The 11,426-nt window shown below is 41.5% G+C and overlaps 1 protein-coding gene across 4 annotated transcripts in view; it reads right to left on the reverse strand.

Moving 5' to 3' along the window:
• LOC135497316 (ephrin type-B receptor 1-B-like) overlaps window positions 1-2,426 on the reverse strand; it is a 99,775-nt gene extending 97,349 nt beyond the window's left edge. For all 4 annotated transcript variants that reach the window (XM_064787122.1, XM_064787121.1, XM_064787119.1 and 1 more), the window contains exon 1: window positions 2,049-2,426. In XM_064787122.1, the coding sequence (XP_064643192.1) occupies window positions 2,049-2,136 (88 nt within the window). In that variant the 5' untranslated portion in view covers window positions 2,137-2,426. The remainder of the gene's footprint in view (window positions 1-2,048) is intronic.
• Between the last annotated feature and the right edge of the window lie 9,000 nt (window positions 2,427-11,426).

The following is an 11,426-nucleotide window of genomic DNA, read 5'->3' on the forward strand; positions in this document are numbered from 1 at the left end:
ATTTTATAGTGATTCAAACTGGTCAGATAAATGACTGTAAGAAATTAATTAGAGATTTCAGTCAAGTTTAATCAGCATGAGTGCCCAGTGCCTTAAATTAGGGGAGATCAACTTCAGTGGAAAATACCAATACCAAGAAAAAAAAGAATTGCAGTGGGTGTGTTGAGAATTAGAAAAAAAGGTATGGATATAGGAAATCATTTCGAAACTGACAAAAATCACCAATTCAGGCACGGAAACTGAATGTTGTTTGTTATTGGGTGTTAGTTCCCAATAATCAGATAAACAGTTTCATCTGGGTGTCTTTATTCATAATTTAGGTACTGATTTGTTGATTTATTAAACATTTTGATAATGATTTTGCCCACATGAGAATGTAGGGAATCAATTTGACTGAAGTGTTGAGTGATCAATTCCCAGATCGAAAAGTTTTCTCAAGACACTCCAAAATATGTTCAATTCAATAATAATATTCAAACGACAATAAAATTGCAATAAGAAAAAAAAATATTTCAAATGATTTTAAAATCCTGTTACTGTGTGTTAACTTCCTATTACTACTTCCTATTATTAAGAAAACACTTCTTCCACCGCTAAAAACAGAGATAAGTTGGTACAGACAGTGATATTGATTATCGATTTCTGAGACACAAGAATACATCGCGTACCGGACCTAAGCGAGATTACGCGAGTTGGCAAATGGCCGGTGATCAGGAGGCGGGACCTGATGACCAAGGAGCTGATTCACTTTCCGATTCTAGTGATATATATCGTCCCAAGCTGAGCTGACTAAAAGAGCGGAGGCATTAACCTTGGTTGTGGTGTAATCCGAAGGTGTACATTTTGAATTTTCTCTCTGAAGCAGATGGTCAGAAAATTTGATTTCGATGAAAACGTTCGATTAAATGTTGATTCAGACTAACACCAGAATTTAACAAGTCCACGAACACCAACAATAAAAAAATTTGTGAGGTTTCTGTCATTATTATTGCCATGTTTACACGTCCCAGGACAGAGGTCTTCCTGTTGGCCCAAGGGACACAGTCTATAGACCTTTGTCAGGAGCCACAGCAACTGTATTTGAATGTGTTATGTGGCAGGGACCCCATACCAGACTCAGGGGCACCTTCCTCCAAGGGGGCACCAAGGGGGCACCAAGTCATTGCCACCCCAGGGGTAAGGGGAGAATATAGGGGTTAGTGACAAAATCTGTGAGGGTTAAAACTGTTTAATAGGAACTAATGAAGGTTTTATTTTTTAAGCTTGCATTATTTTCTAATTAGACTATGTTGCTAATTAGTTGTGATTTTAGGCCTTTTTGGTTGTAAGGCAGGGGTTGAATGATGTTATGTGGGAAAATACCTTTAATCAATTTTCATCTTGTATCCAGGAGGGAAAAATACCTGTTTTATAGGCCTACGCCTACTTACTACTTTGAGTATAGTGGCCCAAAAATGTCAAATACAGCAAAAAGATTTTTAATAAAGCCAACTTAACTGTGGTGACTTGAAAGCTATGGGAAAATGTAGGCCTACTGACATTTTTCTCTCCACCTAACAACATGATGATAGATTCTGAAGCAAACCTTGACCAATATGAAGAAATCTTTTAAAAAACAAACAGAGTAGTTGAATTAAATTGATATAATCAAAAGCATCAGATAATAAATTGCATTATCTTATGAGCTCTTAGTGCTAAAACAAAATGCCACTTTCCCAACAACTTTGAGATCTAGGCCTGCATAAAAAATTGAAAACTGGCCCAAATAGCCATGATAGCCTTTTCCAAAAAAGACTCAATTCAACAGCCAAGAGGATTTTCACTAAAACTCAGCGTCGAATGTAATTTTCAAGCGACCCATAGTTGACCGAGGCGATAGTCGCAACCTACATTTATATCCTATCGTTCTACAAACGCAAGCACAGTAGAATGGTACACAGTAGCTGAGAACGCGCCTTAACGATCGCAAAGAAACACTATTTAGAACACGATCTAACCGCTGAGTTTTGCAGGATAGATAGATATAACAATTATAAAGAGGTACCTACCTTCATTTCCGTAAATTATTGTAAATAATCCGCATAAAAATGATAAAATCCAAGCGAGTTTGGGCGGCGCGTCCATCCCAGCCGCCATCGTGATACTTTCTACTGCCGACAACTATCGCAGAACGCTCACACTCCTAGTGGAAAGCGGCGAAACGATTATAAATCGCCGCAACAATACAAAAGTTCCCTTTTGCTTTTTATGAAAATAATCCGCGGATTTTAAGAAAATCGTTTGTTTGAAATCCGATTTTAGTTTTCTATGTTAGCTAATCCGCGATTATCAGCGAAATTTAGGCACACATTATTCCATGAAAGGGTTTTGAAATGTTATTCAATGAGAAATTCTCCGTCTGTGCTTGTCTCTGCGGTGTTGTTTCGACGGAGGTTACCGGCGAAATGACTAGAAGGAGGTTGGGCCAGTAACGTTTTGTTGATGTCAATCAGAACCTTGATTGGAAAGCGTAGTAGTTAAACGGTTATTATTTGACATGAGTTTGATATATGTTTGTTTGAAATGAGAACCAAGTGGGCAAATATGATTGTCGTCAACACAGTCCCACGACGTGCTCTGGAATGACTAAAAGTCTGGGTGAATTTTGAGACCTTAGTGGCACTACTCGCAACGGGTTGAGTTTGAAAGGGTATAGACACATGGGTCCTTACACCTAACGTGTCATATTTAGAGTGTCGTCGTGGGGGGGGGGGGGGGCTATCCTGCCCCGATGTGGTTAGCTACCAGAGTAACCATTTTGAACAAATTTGATCACTATATAATAACTTGCAATATTGAAGTTGTTATGAGAATGCCGGAAAATAAGGCCTGATGAGAAAAAACAGATATGTGATTTGCGCGCACTGGCAATAAAAAAACGCTCTTTTCTCGCCTGGGGTGATAATCGATGTCATCCAAAGTATATTTGTCTTAAACCATCAATACATGTATAAATCATTTATATTGATAATTGATTAGTGTAGGCAAGCAAAAAAGTAAAACAAAAACAAATCAAATGAATTGATTACCAATTCCCAAATAGAGATTTTGCGCGCGCGTGGTACTCGTCGCAACAGATTTGCTAGTTCCACAGGAGGACGAGCAAGGGAATATTTGGAATTTTTATCTTTTCTGCAGCTGCAGCATGACTACCACCTGCCAACTAGTAAAATCCCCTTTTTTTATTCCAGTTAATCAGGTTATTAACTGCAAGCATCAGGTTTTGTTTTGCCGGAACGCGTTTTGATACTTAAAATCCCTCTTTGAACATGAAGAAAGGTGTTAAAATCTGATACGTGTGGGTTAATTTCCCATGCTCAGAAAATAACATGCACTAAAGATATTGCAAAAATCACTTCAAAATCACCGCAAAAGCATAAAGGGTGTGACGGGTCTGCTTCTTAAAGGGTTAAATGCAAGAATCACAAATCAGTCGGAGGAAATGACGCGGTGTGTATGAAAAGCAAGTCGGTGCAGGTAATTCAGGCAACTAGGCCTAATTAGTCAAGGTTTATAAAACAATAAATCTAATTAGTGACCGTACGAGTGTTTTAAAGGCAATTACCATTGTGTGGTTTGGTTACTGATACAATTTGTATTGTTTTATTGTTAAATGGCTGTCGTCTGTGAGATGGGGCGAAGCAGCTGCCCTCAGCATGAACCAATCAAGCAAAAGTGAAGAAAATGAAGAAAAAAAGAGCAATGACTGAAGAGTTGCAAAGTGGCACCGGCAGGGTATTGAACCCGGGACCTCCCGATCTCAGGGCCGACGGTCACCGTTGTGCCACTGCGCTTCTGACACTTACCTTTAGCGGACTCCCACACTTGACTTCAGCGGACTCATTTACAACTTGTAGTATGATTTTGAGATAAGGGTCATATTCATTTTCATCAGATTCAATTGGCCCCATTACGTTCATTCCATTCTCTCTGTAAACGTTAATAAGTCTATTTCAAAACCAACTGCTCTTTGTCGTGGACCCAAGCCATGGTCCATCACACTAAACTGAGCACACCGCTATATTGACCTCACCGTACTTGATGGCGTTGTTTGCTTTATCTCAGTGAGAACTATGCGTTGTTTAACCAGGTTTTGAGGACATCAGGAGCAGTTCGCGGAATATCCCATATCGATCGTCTATCAAGTTTCACGATGAGTGTTTAATTTTCGGAAAATAAACTTCGGTGCATATTTGTTTAGGTCGGAGCGCTAATGTTAAGTTAATCGGAAATTGGTGCTTAATCAGAAAGATCTGTACGGAACTTAGGTGGTCGAAGATGGAAGAAACGTCACACTTATTTTTGAAGGATAGGATGGTGACCTCCCAAATGGTCCACCGTCTGTCCAATTACTTAAGACATTGAATCAGGAAATTGGTTAATTAGAAAGAGTGTCACTTCACATCAGACCACTTTTACGAAAGAGTGTCTCAGTATTGCTTGGATAGTAACCTCCACAACTTTGAGAAAATGTCATGACTCTGGACCCCGATGTCCAGAGTTATCATATTTCCCTCTTGTCGGCTAAACAAACTTGCCACCGAACCCAACCTGCCCGATTCCTGGAAAAACTGGCGTGACACCCGGCGACCCCAGCCGAGTGACACTGGTGAATCTGGCCGTGTTGACATATAGATATTTCACCGCTTCCTATCCCTACAGACCCCACAGCAACCCCAGGGCAAGTCACTACGGTATGTGACCCTTGACTAATTAGCGCCTAATTGTCGCGTAGCGGCTTCCTTTTCTTGTTATTAGTAAACAAACAATAAATCAATCAGAAAGCAGTTTGTACCTTTGTTCCGGAACTGGACCATTCTGACCAGATGCCTCTCAAACCTCTCCGCCAGGTGCCCCAGCCTATCTCGTGACTGCAGTAGTATCTACGAGGTCATTTCCTACGCCATGTGTCAGAAGTACCTTCGACCCGATTTCCTCGGAAAGGTGACTTTTGCAGTAGGAATCAAATCACTGAACTTCTTAATTATTCACTTTTACCGACTCCGATTCCGACAATCTGACCAGATCAAATCGGAGGAATCGAACGATACCAATCTCAAACATTATAAAGAAACGTTGTTTGTACCTTTCAGAGAATTGGGTAGGTCTATCAACGAACCTTTGGAAATGATCATTTCAAAGAATTGGGTAGGCCTATCAATGTACCTTTGGAAATGATGTCAGATGACTTATTGTTTACTGCTTGAGAGTCAACATTTCCTCCCCCATCCTTGGCATGGAATGATAAATGACTTCTGGTATTGTACTTGGAGTACTCATCTATCTCTTTGAAGTTTGAAAACATTGATTCATATGAATATTGCGATAAGTTGTCTTGTCATCAATATAAACATATGAGATCCGCATTTCTAGGATGCGGATGAGTTTCGCAAGGTTTTAAACTGCATCATTTGCCTATCTGCCCGGCCCGACTCCTTGAAGTCTCTCTGCCCCCTTCTTCTCCCAACAAACACGATCGATCCCAAGAAAAGATCATTCTGTCGTGGACAAATATGCACCGAAGTTCATATTTCAAGTTACAGTCAAACAAAAACATTCTTGCCAAAGTAAAAGCATTTAAGGCATGCATGTCACGTATCTATTTGTACCGATGATTCAGAGATCGTTTTCAATTTGCTGTTTTGTTGTAAAACGGAATTCTTTCTTCTTGGCTTCTGACAGCGACACAAATCAGTATTGACTTCGGCGACTGATAAAGGATCATCACAGGATCACTGCTGACTCGGCGATGCATCACATCAATGACACCGGAACTCTCCTTTGGTGGCGCGCTGATGTTCTATGTGTTTTACCTTCCCCGGGTATCTTTCTTCCTGCAAAAGAATGAGGACGAGAAATGTCATGTACTTTGGCTTTGTAAATCGATGATTCAGAGGTTAGCCATCAACTGGTTGCTTTGTTTGTACATCAAATCTTACTTGATGTCAAAAATGCAAGTTAAAGCAACAACTTACTTTTCGTCATTTTTTACATACGTTTTATCTTTCGTATCAAACACGTCTAGTTTTTCTTTCTTACCATGATGATTCACAGACTCCTTCTTGATCTAAGTGTCTTTGCACCTTTCTCGACCATTATTCAGAAATAAATCGCACTTGTTTTTAAATCTAACGGATGATTCGGCATTTCTGAGCACCTCCATCTCACTTCAACGCCAAAGCAGCTCAGTGCCAACCAGGTTTTATAAAAGAATCGGCACTTAACTCAAGCACAGGGGACCCATCAAGATCTTTTTATATTAACTTATGAATCAGACACGATGGCTGACAATTGAACTTATCATTCTGTGGTGGAATTCTCACTTTAATTCTTCAACTCGTTTTACCAGTTGATTTACGATTTGTTGCTGACTCAGCGAAATCACAGGTTCCTTGAAGTTACGCCGATATTTTTCCGGAAATGTGTTTGACAGTTAGATTTCTCTTAATATTTTTTTCACCTTTCAATCTGATTCACGAGGGTTGGTGTGATTTCTTGAAAGCTTGCTGCATTTGTCACTTGAACTGTCCTTGGGTACTCTCCGGTACAGCAAGGGCACCGAGGAGTTATCATTCGTGATGAATTAGGAAGGAGGGTAGTCCCGATGTCGGCAAAGGCGATCAAAACTGCCACAAAAGATAGAACCATGGACTTGATTCGACCCCGCTCACTGCTCGCCCGATGTGTCCAATTCGATGACCCTCAGAAGCGAACCGCTCTCAAGAGATCGCAGCAGCGGGCCCCTTATTCACGGATTCTGACATTGAGGGTCCACTTTCGCGGCCACTCTCCGGGGCCTGGGATCAGGGCGATGCCGTAACCAACCCTCTTCATGTCACGCGCAGCGGACCAAATCAACTTCAAGCACCACCGCTTAGAATTTAAGTTTTTAAATAAAACGAATTAAATGGTGAATTTGCTGATGAAGTTAAATTCTAATCGAGTGTGGCCACTTCTTTTGAGATCTCAGCATGACGCTTTATAATTGCCCCCGAAATAGGAAAGTGGCGTAATGCGAATAATAGCCAACCAGATTCTCATTAGACCGTTGCTGCTGAATGCTTTACCGGTGCGGGATTGCAGCTACTTAGGCGGCCATTACTGACCGATGAAAGAATGGACCTTGATTGAAAAAATATTTTGTAAAAAGAGCTACAGGAGTCCTAAGCCGCAAATCCTAAAATGGATTTGAGACATTGCTCTGTCGTCTTATCATTATCAAAATTTGTAAAAGAATATCTGTTGTTGCAGTACTTGAGACAAAAACGCGACAAGTCTGGACATGCGTCTGACCTCCTGTGATGGACCTTTGTCACACTCTGACCCCTGGTTTATTTGTCTTGGAGTCCTGGGGATACTTATCAGATAAAAAATTCGAAAGTTACTCTTTTTGTGACTCCACTTAGCGGCCCTTTGCGATGTACCGTTTGTGCACCGGATAATAATGTAAAGATGTTATCTGACAATATTGTTTTGCTCTGTTTTTCTAGACCCTGGGATAAAAGACGAAAGTGTTGTGCCAATGTGACATCATAAGGCGATAGTTCTTAGCTACAATGGGGTTTTCCGGCCACGAAACGTGGTCATTAGCATCATTACGGTCTATTTTGACTGGTGACACAGCCAACGGTTTCGTGTCTTCAAGCGATCTCGATCGCTGTAATGTCATTCACATTTGAACAAGTGGACCAAACCATGGTAAAATGAAACTCTCCTCGATGACTGAAGCTATCTGGAAAGCGCAGAGAGCACCATCTCTACATTACTGGTGCATAAAACAGCACTCGTCTGTCATGTTGCACCAATTACTTGACCATTTGCTACCGTTTGTCTCATTCGTATTCTTTCCCATCATTCACTACATGCAGTATTTCATTTCCAAACCAAGAACCCAGGCTCCTTCCACCAAATTATGCCTACTTGAACCCAATTAGACTCATCATGACCGAGATTCTCCTGATTGCGTACGTGACAATCCGAGATTCCTACCAGGAAACTGGCCGAGGGACAATCGGACCATAATGACCAAGCACTTTAATCGAATTTAGTCCATGCTATCAGCTTGCAGGAAATGGACAGCAATTTTCTCTACTCAGAATGATTTGCTCCAAATTACTTCGCCTGATCATCATAGCCGATAACGCGATTTTCCTAATGACAACAAACCAAATGTGTCGTCTGCCCTTTTAAGAGCGCCATCTCGAATTATCAATTTCCGAATTGAATGTTGGGAATGTTTTGGATGTGCGGGCCACCAAATGAATGGCGTTGGAGGAAATAAGCCAATTACTGATAGATGATACTGCAGATACAAAACAATTTCAATTCTAATGATTTGATCAACATTGCTCAACTGTGGTCAGCCTATCGATTCACCAATTTCCGGCACAAGTTTGGAATACCTTCGTGCAATTGTGTGCTCCTCCCTCGATCTGTTGCTCCGATCTTTTTCAATCACTGTGATCCGGCCAGATCGACATGTCATATGCCTGGTCGTTTGTAGCTGATAGTATTGAATCAATTATTTTGATGTCTATATCCGCCTGTTGATTTAAAAATTGACCATTTCCATTCGGAAAAGATTCATCCATGCATCTGCAGGCTTATGGCGAGTTGTCCAACATCTTAACAACCAACGAACCTCACTGTCCAACGTAGTTCAAAATATATCTGCCCGATTACTGCTCAGCAATGTTGCTCTAGGTTTCCCGATAACAGCTCAAGTTCAACAAGTTGAGTTTCGTCTACTCAAATACAGCTCAAAGGTATATAAGGCTTGGCTTACTTGTATACTGTTGGTGACACACATGTGCAACAAAGTCACAATCCTTCACCTTTTTCTTCCTTTGCAAACCGTTTGATGTAATACGACACGAGAATGCTGCATGCTTCAGCGGTTATTTTTAGCTTGTCATCCACAGATGCTACAAGAGATTCTGCCAATATGATCCAAGGGCTGCTTTCTTTTAGAACACAACTAGGAATATCGAATATCGGATAAAGGAGCATTCAGTCATCAGCAGGGGATTGTTGAGCTTATATAGCCAGACCTGTTGCTGCACATGTTCATAGGTTTAATCAATTAGTTTGGTGATTGTGCATCTTGACCCTAAAGATTAGATGCCATTGAGCCCTCGTTGGTAGAACCGCCCAGGACAGGTGGAAGTGGACATATCTTGTTGACGACCTATGCTTCACTTGGAGTAACTGCAGGGTTTAGGTAAATCAAGGAGAAATTTGCTGTCAGTGAAAATGCTTAACTTATATCAGGCTTGAATATTACAATTGGAAAATCATTTGGTAGCACACTGGCAATTCAAGTATATCTTTGCCGAGATGAACCTCAAATCAAGATGTTCGGAACTGTGTCTTCGAATTTGTGCATCGACTCGATGTCTTCGGTTTCTCCTAGTGTCGATCGACCAGTCGATCTCCTACATGTTGCACGAAAATATCGGTTTCTGGTTGCTTTCCTCGGCGGGTTTCCTTATCGATGCTACATGCAACAAGTGAGTAACATGAACCGTATTGTTGGTGATGCCGATCCCAAAGGATCCTTACCATTGATGCAGCATCGTGAAGTAATGGGAGGTTAAGTGATGTCATTCGACTTGCAAAGATCGTAGCTCTGATTTCATCCCCATGAGGCGTCACAGTACATGGTATCCAGTAAGTTGACTCAACGTGGAGACCTTTGTGCAACACGTTTTCTCCGGTAATGATGTCATCTTTAAGAGCGTGCCCAAAGGATGTTTCTCATGAATGTGCATTAGACTGCTAAATGATGACATTTCGGTGTGCAGACTGCTGGCTCTGATTTCGACCCCATGTGGATTCAGGGTAGCGGTACATGCTAAAGAAGCAACTTGTTGCACGCGTAACAGTATTATTGCCTTCGACAGCAATGGTCAACATAAAGAGAGATCTGCCAGTGTCTTCACCGTACTCAGAGGCATCCTACCGCAAAGTTGTCTTCACCCTCAGTTAACAGCTGTGAGTCCAAGGTTCTTGGAAGGTGGCCGAGACGGCTATGCCCTATTCCCAAATTGATGGGTTCTTGTGTTGACATACACCAATAATAGCATGGCGAGCACCTTCCCCCTCGATCTGAAGACAATCCAAGTGACATGAGGGAATTTCAACTTGTTGAAGTGTCATCAAGTCGGTCTCTATCCATTGGTCTATCAGCCTGGTGTGTAAAGGAACGATTAATGGCCATTTTGTTTGCACACACCAAATATTTCTAGTAAAACAAACAACGCATTCCAAAACAAAACCATCTGCCATCGGGGAAAGTGGTTGCCGTTCATATCTCTTCATGTACTGAATCGTCAACGAGGTAGAAGTTATGAAAACAGCATATCGTAAACTCTCATTTCTTGGTCTCGATTTTCTTTTTTTAATCCGTGCACTGCTTACCAGTCCTTTCTCAGAGCAAAGCCTTGTCCTTGATCAGCAAATCTTATAGTCCTTGAACTTGTCGTGATAAAGCCTTGCTCTAATCCCAAATGCAAGGCTTCAGAAAGACAGGAAAATTGATTTGAACTGATGAACATTTCAAATGGGGCTTTATCTAATTCAAGATCGAGTACCTTAGTCATTGTCAAAGGAACCGCAATGTCTGGTGCAGACAGCTCCTTGAAGAAATGCGAGGAAGAAATAGACAAGTACCATTGTTCTTTTCAGGTTAGGGATCGTCAATGTTGGGATGACATACGTCAGTGGCAGGTTCTGCCATGCGCTAAGTGGTTGAGTGTTCTTCTGATATAAACCCTGTGTGTTTCCTCCAGGAATGTTGGGGAAGCATGCTACAGACTATCGCACGTTACCTTTGCCGCAATCCGCCGTGCATTGGAGTATGATACCTCAATGAAATGAATAGTAGGTCAGGTCACTGGGAATGAGGTAATTCTATTGTTATCCGCCATTAAGGCTTAATGTTGTCAAAGGTTTGATGACGAACGTGGCAGGAGCATCATCTGGGTATGCAGATGATACTTCTTCCTCTACTTCTCGCTGATTATTAGCAGTCCTCTTTGAAGAGTATTGTGGATACGTGGATGAAAGGATACATGCCCCGGTGACGTATTGACTGGTCATATCGAGAAAATGAACTGACGGCTCAAAACAACTGGGGCTGAGCTTTTCTTCAGTAATTCCATTGTTATCCACGAATGATAAATGTTCAATGGTTTGATGATGAACGTCAGAAACATCAACCATCCTGAAAGAGAGATGATCCTCAGAAGATGAGGAGAGGGACATCCCTTGGTGACATTGGCAGGCTGCTCTCAATCCTTGCTGGCGGAATGCTCTTGCACTGGAAGATGCATGTCTTCGTGTGAAATGCTGTCAATTACAGATGAGGACGATGTCAAACTGTTCTG

The sequence above is a fragment of the Lineus longissimus genome, chromosome 12, assembly GCF_910592395.1.
Source record: "Lineus longissimus chromosome 12, tnLinLong1.2, whole genome shotgun sequence".
NCBI lineage: Eukaryota > Metazoa > Nemertea > Pilidiophora > Heteronemertea > Lineidae > Lineus > Lineus longissimus.